The sequence below is a fragment of the Zygosaccharomyces rouxii genome (assembly GCF_000026365.1).
Source record: "Zygosaccharomyces rouxii strain CBS732 chromosome C complete sequence".
NCBI classification, from domain to species: Eukaryota; Fungi; Ascomycota; class Saccharomycetes; order Saccharomycetales; family Saccharomycetaceae; genus Zygosaccharomyces; species Zygosaccharomyces rouxii.
This window is the reverse complement of record NC_012992.1, coordinates 1,086,961-1,098,840: the sequence shown is the minus strand read 5'-3', so window position 1 is coordinate 1,098,840 and position 11,880 is coordinate 1,086,961. Positions and strand designations below refer to the sequence as shown.

At 38.6% G+C, this 11,880-nt stretch overlaps 8 protein-coding genes across 8 annotated transcripts; 5 read left to right on the top strand and 3 right to left on the bottom strand.

Annotated features, from left to right (window-relative positions):
* Positions 1-36: 36 nt before the first annotated feature.
* On the top strand, positions 37-609 carry HNT2 (bis(5'-adenosyl)-triphosphatase; the record flags this gene model as incomplete). The annotated part of the gene is made up of 1 exon (XM_002496202.1): positions 37-609. The coding sequence occupies one exon, from the start codon at positions 37-39 to the stop codon at positions 607-609; it is 573 nt and encodes a 190-aa protein (XP_002496247.1).
* A 53-nt stretch (positions 610-662) lies between these two features.
* On the bottom strand, positions 663-1,040 carry FYV4 (mitochondrial 37S ribosomal protein mS41; the record flags this gene model as incomplete). Its single annotated transcript, XM_002496201.1, has 1 exon — positions 663-1,040. One exon carries the CDS (start codon positions 1,038-1,040, stop codon positions 663-665), a length of 378 nt encoding a protein of 125 aa, XP_002496246.1.
* A 176-nt stretch (positions 1,041-1,216) lies between these two features.
* On the top strand, positions 1,217-2,017 carry MED6 (mediator complex subunit MED6; the record flags this gene model as incomplete). Its single annotated transcript, XM_002496200.1, has 1 exon — positions 1,217-2,017. One exon carries the CDS (start codon positions 1,217-1,219, stop codon positions 2,015-2,017), a length of 801 nt encoding a protein of 266 aa, XP_002496245.1.
* A 199-nt stretch (positions 2,018-2,216) lies between these two features.
* CPR5 (peptidylprolyl isomerase family protein CPR5) lies at positions 2,217-2,843 on the top strand (the record flags this gene model as incomplete). Its single annotated transcript, XM_002496199.1, has 1 exon — positions 2,217-2,843. One exon carries the CDS (start codon positions 2,217-2,219, stop codon positions 2,841-2,843), a length of 627 nt encoding a protein of 208 aa, XP_002496244.1.
* Positions 2,844-3,298: 455 nt separating this feature from the next.
* Positions 3,299-5,800, top strand: RSC3 (Rsc3p; the record flags this gene model as incomplete). Its single annotated transcript, XM_002496198.1, has 1 exon — positions 3,299-5,800. One exon carries the CDS (start codon positions 3,299-3,301, stop codon positions 5,798-5,800), a length of 2,502 nt encoding a protein of 833 aa, XP_002496243.1.
* Positions 5,801-6,017: 217 nt separating this feature from the next.
* Positions 6,018-6,836, top strand: ZYRO0C13860g (uncharacterized protein; the record flags this gene model as incomplete). The annotated part of the gene is made up of 1 exon (XM_002496197.1): positions 6,018-6,836. The coding sequence occupies one exon, from the start codon at positions 6,018-6,020 to the stop codon at positions 6,834-6,836; it is 819 nt and encodes a 272-aa protein (XP_002496242.1).
* A 47-nt stretch (positions 6,837-6,883) lies between these two features.
* GPI11 (mannose-ethanolamine phosphotransferase GPI11) lies at positions 6,884-7,531 on the bottom strand (the record flags this gene model as incomplete). Its single annotated transcript, XM_002496196.1, has 1 exon — positions 6,884-7,531. The coding sequence occupies one exon, from the start codon at positions 7,529-7,531 to the stop codon at positions 6,884-6,886; it is 648 nt and encodes a 215-aa protein (XP_002496241.1).
* Positions 7,532-7,742: 211 nt separating this feature from the next.
* On the bottom strand, positions 7,743-11,738 carry CFT1 (cleavage/polyadenylation factor CFT1; the record flags this gene model as incomplete). Its single annotated transcript, XM_002496195.1, has 1 exon — positions 7,743-11,738. One exon carries the CDS (start codon positions 11,736-11,738, stop codon positions 7,743-7,745), a length of 3,996 nt encoding a protein of 1,331 aa, XP_002496240.1.
* Positions 11,739-11,880: the final 142 nt, after the last annotated feature.

Here is an 11,880-nt window from a genome sequence, read left to right as displayed (position 1 = left end):
TTAATAGAACTTTAAAACTGTTGAAACCCCTTAAGAATGATGACTTCTAACACTGTGTACTTTAGTAGATTCATAGTTACCAGTCAGGTTTTTTACAAGAGTAGATATACTTATGCCTTAGTGAATTTAAAGCCATTAGTACCAGGCCACGTCCTTATAGTTCCCTTAAGAACTCAAGTGGGCCAGTTAAGTGATTTGAATAAAGAGGAAACTATAGATTATTTTGATACTTTGCAAGTAGTTCACCAATTCATCAAATGGCAATATGAAGCCGATTCCCTAAATATTGCCATTCAAGATGGTCCTGAAGCAGGTCAAACAGTTCCGCATTTGCACACGCACGTAATACCCAGATACAGAGCTAATAATAAAGGTGATCGTATTTATGAAGACTTAGACCAATGGAGGTTTCAACAGTGGGAGCAAAGACGCCAAGAATACCTGGATATGGGAGGTAGGGAAGGCCGTAAGAATTTTGCCAAACCTGACGATCAAAGATTTGCAAGAAGTGAACAAGAAATGAAAGAAGAGGCCCAGCACTTGAGATCACAGTTGTTGAAATTCTTTGAAGAGTATCCACATTTGAAAAGGGACCTTTCTGAAATATAGAGACATATATACAGTATTTACAGTTAGTCTGTAATTCAGTCGGTCAGCCATTCCTAAGCATTACCTTCATTCCTCTGTTCAGCTCTCCACTTGGCAATTGTTTCTCTGCGTTTTCTTTCACCACCAAAGAATGATTTCTTGCCCTGTTTTAGTTCTACTACTGGTTGATTTTGACGCATCCTTTCGACTTGATGGAGTATGTATCTCCTTTGTTGTACCGGTACACCTTTATCCTTTAGAGCTTGACCACTCCAAGTAAAAAGATTCTCCCAATTGTTTTCAAAAGTATCTGTGAGTTCATCACATTTACGTCCAATCCTGTTCAGGAATGTTTGTACATCTGGTATTTCTTGAGTTGGTGATGGTATTCTTTTGGCAGGTTGAGAACGTAGTAAGAGGGAACTTGTGGTAAAAAGACGACGGCTAAACATTTGTAAGCACCAAATGGAATCTTCTTGGATCTCGTTTCACTTTATCTAGTTGCACCAAAGCTCGATGTGTCGTAACTTATCAAACAAGCTCATCGACTTTTTTTCACTTCGTCCTCTTGATATTGAAAAGCTGAAGTACACTATAGAAATAAAAGAAGATTAGTGGCTGGATCAAGATGAATACGCCCTTGGATGAATTGCAATGGAAATCCCCAGAATGGATTCAAGCATTTGGACTGCGAACCGACAATGTGCTCGACTATTTCGCTGAATCGCCCTTCTTCAACAAGACTTCTAATAACCAAGTGATCAAGATGCAAAGACAGTTTTCACAGATGGGCCCACCATTGGCAACGGATGGTTCTCAGGGTGGTACGAGACAAGATCCAGCGTCACAGGGTGGTGGTAACAATGCACAGGGTGGTGGATCAGAATTTGGACATTTGGAACCTATAAGAAGGGAAATACTGGCTAAATACCCTATACATGCAATTTTGGAACGGGAATTGAGCAAAATGAAAGGGTTGGAGTACGTTGTTGCACATATTAGGGAACCTGATTTCTGGATAATTAAAAAGCAAAATCGTTTGGGCCCTTACCAGGTACAGGTATTGCAGGATTATTACATTATCGGAGCTAACGTTTATCAATCGCCATCAGTGTTTCGTATTATACAGAGCAGGCTCATGTCAACCAGTTTCCACTTATCGAGTACGTTGGAAAGGTTACACTCTTTGGCAGAATTTAGTCCATCTCAAGGTGTACAGTTTAAGAGGCCCCAAGATGCTATGGGACCAAATACAAGTGCGCCTGCAACAGCTGCTACCACAGGTCCCCTATCTGCGGTGGCAACCGCACCCACAGCACAAGCTACAGGTTCACAATTGGACCAGGCGGCTCCTCAACATTCTATAACACCAGAAATGATGCATAAATTGATGGTGATAAGTGTCAAATCTACACCAGAATATATATAGAAAGAAGATATTGTATATCAAGGATCTAATGAATGTGTTATCGAATCAATTGAGTCTGTATGGAGCTTCGATAATTGCGCTGGTATTAGCAGTGGTCGTTGCACTTCGCTAGCGTTGAAAAATTCCTGTACTTAAAGGACCAAGTTCACTACAAGTAAAGGAGAGGGAGTACATAACAAGAGGGGATAAGCTCAAAAATATGCATTTGCTACAATTATTTTTTCTAGGTCTAGCTCTATTGACCACTAGAGTGTTTGCCGATGATCCAGCTATCACTGAGAAGGTCTTTCTAGATGTGATGCATGGTGATAAAGAGATTGGTCGTATTGAAATTGGTTTATTTGGTGATACTGTCCCAAAAACTACTCAAAACTTCTACGAATTGGTTGTGTCCCAGGACCCTAAGATGGGATACTTGAATTCCATTTTCCACAGAGTGATACCAAAATTTATGATTCAAGGTGGTGATTTTACTCATGGTAGTGGTATTGGTGGTAAATCCATCTGGGGTGAAACCTTCCCTGACGAGAATTTTGACATTAAGCACGATAAACCAGGTCGTGTTTCTATGGCCAACAGAGGTAAGGATACCAATGGTTCTCAGTTTTTTATCACCACCGTACCAACTCCTTGGTTAGACGGTCACCATGTTGTGTTTGGACAGGTTCTCAAGGGTATGAAGGTGGTTAAGTATATCGAACAGGTCGCTACAAATTCAATGAATGCTCCTAAGGAACCAATAAAGATCTTTAACTGCGGTGAATTGGAAACTGTCCCACCTGACGGATACCCAAAGAACTACGCAACTTTCCACGACGAGTTCTAAGGGGTAACAGAAGTCATAGAATTCAATAAAGAGATCAATGGAATACATTTGAACACTCAACTGATGGGTAAATAGGTATTTTATAGTCAATTATAAGCGTATTACTCTCACTTTCGACGTGTAGTTACCCGGCAGAAGCAGATTGAGCTCAAAGGTATCCAAACTTTTAAACCCATTAGTGATTCCTGACCAGCAAACAACAACTAAGGGACTCAAATCAACCCGTTAAAGTGTTGTTTAAAGGTGGTAATTGCCCACATTGTATGTTTTTCCACTTCGGCGGTTGGTCTTAAAGTGATTGTTGTTCTCGCAGCCGGGTTTTCCAAGTCCGCTTTGAAGGCTAATATCGAAGGTCATAATAGACATAGATACCATAAAGGTAAAAGGGTATTCCCATTTGTTATTTGAAGGTAGTTGGATTATATACGATACTGATTGGAGGTCTCTCTCCGGGAATGAATGTTATGGACATTAGAGGTAGGAAAATGAAAAAGCCACCTGCCTGCGTGCAGTGTCGCAAGCGTAAAATTGGTTGTGATCGTGTTAAACCGATTTGTAGTAATTGTCAAAAGAATGGTAAGAGTGATTGTTTTTATCCTGATGTTCCTGGACAATACGTCGTATCAAATTCAGCATCACAAAATGTCAATGGTTCAAGAGATAGTAACGTTATTGATGTACCTCACAATCCGGAACTGGCGTCCATGGAACAGATACGAGAGTACAATACCAGATTACAACTGTTGAATGCACAGCATCAACAACATAGAAATTCACCTGGTCCTGCTGAACCTGCACAGTTTATTCCAAGAACTGTTCAAACTTTCGAGAATAAACCGGTAAGTTCCGCAAATGGATCTGCTATGCATTTGAATTGGGTTCAAGGACCTGCCATATTTGACATTATGACTTCACCATATACACAAGAAGAAGTCTTGTGGAAGGAAATGGATTTCTTAAAGTCGAGATTGTTGGAATTACAAGAGATTACTGGTAAAAAAGTTGATGTAGATTTAAGGATAGATCATAGGAAACAAGGTGGTGTTGGCGGTACTAGCCAAAGTACTGCTGGTGGTGTTGATGATGATGATGATGACGATGATGATGTAGATCAACCAACATCCGTTAAAAGATTGAAACCAATGATGGATGGCTACCGGTCGATCAATGAATTTAGAGATTTGGATCCACAGTTTTTAGATGCTAAAGCTATTTTCGGAGTTTTCCACAACAAGGATAACGACCTTTTATCGACATTGAATCCAATGACAGATACACCAAATAGCGTTTTTAACGTGCCGTTTCTTGTGGTGAGAGATGGATACATTGCACAATTTTATGGGAAGTTTAACAATGTTTCCAAGACCAACTTTAACGATTTGATGTCACAATGGAGACATGATAGAAAGGTTGGTATGCCATTGTATCCAAAAGGGGACTCGCAGTTAAGATTTCCTAATAGATCTTTGACTCAAGAAATCATTACCAAATACATTACTACAGTAACAGACAATAGTTCGTTGGTACCTATCTTAAAACCAAAGGATCTTTTACAAACTGTTGAATTGTTATTTGGTAGAGAATCCATTTTTGGTCCTAGCAAATTAGAACTACCACAATTGGTCTCGTTGGGACAAGTGGCCCTTTGTCTTTTGCTTACTTATGAAACGTTGGCCTCCTCAGTCTTAATTCCATTACGTGATGAACAATTGACCATGTTTACCCAATTGAAAGACTGGACTCCAACTTTAAGGGCTAACGTACACCTTGTCCGTTCTGAATTGGACAGGCGAACGGATTCTTCGCGTTCAGTAGATGTGTTAAGATTTGTGGCTCTTTGGAAATATTATGAAACCGTTACTGATTCGTGCGATAATGAAATCTTTGATGGTGATGAGGATGTACATATGGCAAGACATCTGTCCATTAACCATGAATCTCAAAATCAATTGTTAATTCTATTGTGGAACTTTATCTATAGAAATTACTGTTGGAGACATTTGTTTAAGGGAGAGATACCGGCAATGGCAGCTGGTTCTGAGCTAAATTCTATGACTGTGATAGATCCTCTGTTGAACAATGACATCTCCTTAATCAATTTTCAAATTGACATGGTCAAATATCTACATACTAGAGATTCGGTCATGTCATTGGTTAAAGTACTTGGGTTGAAAGACCTGTTCAGAGTAAAGTTGCACGAACAGAATAAGAAATGCTACACTACAGCAGCTATTATCAATGGTGTGGTGGATTCTCTAATATACCACAATTCGATGCTATTCATCGACTACTATTTGTTGATGCAATATGAAAGTTTGAAAGAAATTGAAAAATTTACCGAGTGTTACAGAGAGTTTTTGCAACTGGTCCAAGAAACTTTGTTTTACGTTTTTTCAAATTTGGCCAATTTGAAATTTGCAGGTTATGAGTTCATGTTTGCTAATAAATCATTTGCTACATTGAATAATATCTGCCATATGATATTGGGGCTTTACGAACGTTGTCACCAATCAACCCAAGGTTATATGTCTTCAGATGATAATTTAAAGACTGAGATTGGTCAACAAGGTGAAACTTTAACCCTTTTACTGAGGAAAATTCTCATGTTGTTACAAGATTATTCGAAAAATCGTAAAGTTGCCAGTACGCAAATTAACAAATTGATCTGCAAGATAAGAACAATTTTAGAATATACTGCCTTGTGCGCAAAACCTCTGCAAACTACTTTGGATCAAAATCATACGGAATCCATCCTACCACCAAAGGGTATTAACGCTTTTGAAAATATGGATTCTTCAAGCATGCTAAAGATTGTTAATAAATTACGTGGAATCTCTGAATCTCTAATAAAATCAGATTTTTACGGTCAAAGGAAACCATTTGAAATTGCCCATCCTGATACTTTGGGTATAACGAGGGAAAACTTCCAAACGGTTTTCAACTCATTTTACTCCTAATTCTAAACCAGATAGGTTTTATCAGCAAAATTAAATGAACATTTCAAAGTCTAGAACCGTAATTGTAATAATTATATATACAACGACTACTTTATTTTTTTCTCTTCATTTTATATCTTCTATATACTATAACTTAGATGCATTAATCGGTCCATTTCAAAAGTTCACCCTGTGGAAACAATTCGATCTCTGAACCGAGCAAAACTCCCCAGAGATAATGATTCCTCGTGTCTTTGGGAGGTCGATAAGGAGGCTACCGACTTATAGATGTTACAGTTGTGGTGGTGTAAGCATATCTGATTTTTCAACAAGGAAGAAAGGCACAGGAAGTGGTCCATTTGTTGAATTGCCTGAATTCACACCATTACAGGATTCGATTTTAATCAAGATTCCAAGTTCTTGTACAGTATATGGACGTTTGGATAAGATAAGTGCCATTACTTCAGATATTCGTGATCATGGTAAACCATTCTTAGCCCAGGATATCGATTCTTCGAAGGGCCTTTCAATAGTTACCACTGGTGAGCACCCTGCAAATGTTTTGATGGCTTCACATACACCATTATCCAATATAGTGGTTTTAAAATTGGATAATTACAAACATGGTATCTATATTCCTAATTTTTACGAGGAATCATTGTGCTTTAGTGGTGATCTACATATTGACGACAATGGAGAGCTAAAAGGTTTAGGAATTGTAGCGCTAGCAGGTCAAGGCCCTATTTATCAAATGATTTTAAAACCTGGTGAAAAAAATTTGGTCGCAAGAGAATCCATATTAGCATACGATTCCAAAGTTAAATGTCAGTTGACTAAATTAAGTTCATCGTTTAACATCCCACAAAGTGTTCATGAATGGTTTGTCAAAAATGCATCAAAGTTTTATGACAATGCTAAAGTACAATGGTCCAGACTGTTCAACAGCCATAAAATTTACTGTGAACTTCAAGGTCCTGGTTCAGTTTTCTTGCAGACAAATTTTGTGCCAGGATCCAAACCATTCACTAAATCTGATCTCTTCAAAGCTTCCCAATGATATTTCTTTTTTATTCTTGTTATTATTACTTTAAATACTTAATTGAATTAGATGAATGCACCAATGCTATAGCCAACAAGTGCCCCCAAATATCCGCCAACAACCACCGGGATCGGCCAAGTTTGCCAATAACGATCCCAATCCAGCGGAATAACAATACAACTTGTCCACGCTCCCACGACAATCATAACAAAATATCTTTTCCATAATCCCACTTTAAAGTCTCCATTAAACACTTGGTATACGGCTGGATACGCCAGGAAACATAGGTGTAATGATAACAACCAAGTTTCAAACAATTTTTCAATTAACGGAGCTCCAAATAAAATGATAATCACTGTAGTTGGTATTGTCAATAGTAGTGTAGCACATAGTGATATTAAAACTAATGGAAGTTTAATCTTCAAGAGCTTCTTACCATAAACCGTGGATTTATTGAACTGGAATACCAAATAGGTTATTTGCAGAGGTATCAGTAGATATAACAATGCGACTGTGTCATAAGAATTCGAAATGTAGATGTAGTAGTAAAGCAGTGCGAAAATGTGCCAAGGGACCGTTAACGTTGTTCGTCTAACGTACACTGGAGGATTGTCGTGATCAACATGTTTCTTTAAATTGTTTCTAGTCAGTGTATTATCATCTGAAAAGGAGACACTTTTCTTTACAGAGCTTCTCTTATTCTTTAGAGACATGCTAAAGTAATACCGCCAGTGGTTGACATTAAGACTGAATGCAGGCAACCAGTATCCTTTAATTGCAGTGATTTCTTGGCCTTATTATATCGTGTTCTTACAGATCCTCGCTCGAGGTGGAAAAAAAAAATATCAGCCAAAGTGTCAGTGTGTCGCTAGACAGAAAATACAATTTTAATAAAAATTACTAAATATTTACATAGATGTTATTCTATCCACATAAAGATCTCAAAGAAAATTCTATATTGACTAGATCACGCCAGATGTCAAAATGAGCCCTTCTACCTGCTTTTTGTGCTGTCTGTTTCCTCTTCTCAACCGAGAGTGTGTTAAACCTTCTAATAACATTAAATTCCAGCATAGGTCTTACTGCATGCGTTAGGTGGTAATATTCATTAGACAGTCTTTCCATACGTGGATTCAGTCCTCCAAGCTGGACCTCTTTCTCAGTGAGTTGTTGTTGGAGAACGTAGAGTCTACGGTAGGTATCTTCTCTGAGAGGGACTAATTTGAAAAGAGATCCATCAGTCTGGCCCCCAACCACCTGAACGGGACTGAGAGATTTCTCACCGACAGAAAACTCTTCGTTTTTAGGTAGCAGTACCATGCAAGTGTTTGTAGAGTGTAAGTTGAAACTGGTGCAATGTACAAGTCTTTGGCCCGACAAAGAGTTAGGCTCATCTGGTGCATATTTGAAAATGTGTAAGATGTTGCTAGTGTCGGTGACAGCAAAGAATATGTCACCACCATTCACTAAAAATTCCAATGCTACTGTTTCCAGTTTGGAGACACTTCTACCCAGTGGGATCATTCTGTATGGTTCTGCATCGAATCCGATGAATTGGAAACCTTGCATGGAATCTCCAATGATGAGGAAATTACCAAAGCTCTTAACGTCAGTGACAAAGACTGGGACATCCAAAAATGCCACCGGAACAACAGAGTTATCTTCCTGGACGTCTCTCACAATGACTTTTTGAGATTGGTTGATTAAGAATCGCCCACTTATGTCACATACAGAACTCACAGTACCACGGATATTTTCTTTGAACACTTCTCCCAATTTGAAATTTGTATCTGGTTTGCCAGGCTCCGGAACCACTTCTGTTATATCAAACACTGAGAGGGACCCTGAGGGCGGTAAATCCTCTGTTTCCACATGTGCCACACCTACAATTACGTACTCTTTCCTTCTTCTTGTCCTGGAGTCCAACTGTATTAGCATGGTTCTTGCGTCGTTAATTAGTGAATTGTCGTCAAACTCTCGTTTATCGATTACATTCCAGGTCTTGGGGTTGATGAGTAAGATTCCACTTTTGAAGCTCTTGGCATGGGGTGTATTCTCTTGGTATCCAACCAATTTTTCACCATCCTCACCCAATGCACTATATTCTATCTCCTTGGCATAGCATACAATGAACATTTGGGACCTTTCATGGAAAGTGACCCTAGTCAGAGTCATGTAATCCTCCATCACATCACTGATTTCAAGCTTCTTCAAGGGTAATTTATTACCGTAGTAGACGTTGTTGCGATCTAGCGTGTAAACTCTGGCATTCTTGATATCATCCACGCACATAACAGAATGTCTGCCCCAACGTGTTAATGAAACTAATGGAATGTTAGCAAACTTGAATATACGCGGCACAGAATCATCCTCCTTCACTATAATGTAAGGAACGCTACCTGTGATCAAGATGACTGAGCATCCATTATATTCAGGGATATAGTGCATGATTCTTTCAATTGAACTGACACCTTTTGCATAGGCATTGTCGGGGGCACCAGTGATCGCTAAATCACCTCCCGAGATATTACGGTAGAATCTGCTATGTCGACGAGAAGATTTCTTATATTGATATACTTCACCACCAAATGTCAGGATAGTCAAATATTCCTCCTTATTATTATTACCCAATTTGTTGATCATAACTTGCTTTATCGAAGGATCTGGAACCACCTCATCAGGAAGTGAATAAGTACTGATATAAAGCATTTCATTTAGTTGGTCCACACCATTCAGTTGGAATATACGATCGTTGTGCTCTCGAGGAAAGAAAATGATTTGATTGTCTGCAGAGACAAAAGTGAATAGTAATTGTTCTTCTGACGAGTTTTCAAGTCCCGTTAAAAACTCATTGCACATATTGCTTCTCAATATTACACCAGATGTGATGACCATTTCACGTAAGACATCCGGAAGCTCGACTCTAAATAACTTCTTCTTATGCTTGGCGTCCAATTCATAAACCTTAATATCACCACGGGAAACTGTAATTAAAATATAGGGATCCATGACTGAGACATGGACCACTTCGAATTCAAACTTCATAGTAGTTAACCTCTTGAAATTTGTATCGTAAAGATATAGGTGATTAGTGGTCACTTGAACAATTCTTTTATCGCTACCAAACATGGATATGCTAACGGTGGTAGCATCTCTCCTAAATCTACCTTCTTTGTAAAGTGCAAAGTTTTTGTCTATGAGGTAAATATCACTTTTATTCTTATTCGAATCAGTGGTAATCAAGTATTTATCTTTGTTCTTGATTTTTAGATTCCACATCTGGGTGATGCTAATAAATTTTAGGGCCAGTTGCACTTCGGGTCTGACACTCATTTGAATCTCTGTCAAGTGAGAACCTGTTCCGTTTCCTGAAGTGGCTACCAACGATACCTCATTTCTATTGGGATTGGAAAGACCTTCGACGAATTTATCCACTGAGCATATTTTACCTGGTGTCAAAGATGTGATAGGGGCAATATTCCTCAATGATGAAAGCACTTCGATATCAAAAGGCAAAACGGTTTCGACAACTACTTCCTTGTTTTCTTTTTCTTTATCAGCATCAGATGCTTCTTCTGAATATAGATCATCCTCATCTTCAAATTTTTCAATATCATTCTCTGGTGGTGAAGTAATCTCTTTGTGCTCATCGCGACTCTCAATGGCGGCTTTCAAGTTATTCAGCCTCAATACCGAAGCATCTCCAGAACGAAAACCAACAAAAAGGTCTACGTAGTTGCCAGACAATGTTGAATTCAGACGTGATATACAAGTCGCATTAGAATTGTTTTTCAAAGTATCATTTACAATAGGTAAATTGATAATATCGAATTTAGTGAGTAACCTACCTTCATATTCAAGTTGAATGTAATAAAATGCAGCCTGATGGTCCATTATCAGAAGAGTTTCTCCAGTTTCTGATTTCTGATCTGAAACAGACCAGTTGTATGTTGTTGGCTTATGCAGTAAAATTTTAGATTTCGATCTGTCTACAATTCTTGCCTTCTTCATATTTTTGTTAGCATAAGAATTTAAAAATATGATAGATTGAAGCGACCCCGTATTGTCGATGTATGCCATTTCATTAGACCCCACAATGATACATCCATTGGCAATCGGTATCATGGTATGGAAATCCCAGCTTAGTTCCTTGACGGTTGCAATTACCGTACTCTTTATGTCAGTGGATTGTTCATTAGACGTCACCTCCAGGGTAAAAGCCATATATGTTACCGGCAAAGGTAGTACTTGTGAAGTTCCTGCCCATACTGGTTTATTTTCAAATATTACTGCCAAGGTAGGTCTGGTAAAATTTCGTAGAAATGTTACGTCTATAACGTTGTTCATATCTTGATGTAATTCCTTAGCATTGAAAATAGCGCTTGGAGCAGTAATCCTACCTTTATTATTCTTTTGTCTCTTATCCGGTCTCTCATCGTCCATATCTTCATCCTCTTCTTCACCATCATTTAAGGAAGTGGTCTGCAGAGGCAATAGTGCAATCACGTCGTTGTTAAATAAGAGAGCACATCTTTTACCAGGATCAACCCTCATAGTGGATTCTTTAGCCAGTTCTAAGATGGAACGGTCTTTAAAACTGTCCTCGTAATAGTGTAAACTTAACGTCTCTATCGAATTGGAAGCTTCATCGTATCTTACCACAGAAATCTTGGCAATTGAGGTGCATAAAAGCAGACAGTCAAGTGGAGAATCCTTCTGAGGTACCACAGCGAGATCAGTGATTCTTCCTTCGAATTTAAACTCATGTGTCAATATAAGTCGGCCTTTTAAACTCACCCTGTACACTGACAGTATATCGGTTCTGACCGCTAACAATTCCTCATATTTTCCTGTGGTGAAATGACCTGTTGCTGAGAGTGACACCACGGTAGCATCGAGAATATCATCATAGATGTTCATTTCTTAAACTTGGGCACCAATATTTTTGATTATAAAAGGTGAAATATCCTCGAAATTCGCTGGCGGAAAGAAAATTGTCTAATTAATGATTCAAATCAGCAGCCCAGAATCCTTTAACGGTGCTAAAAACCACCTTAATCTG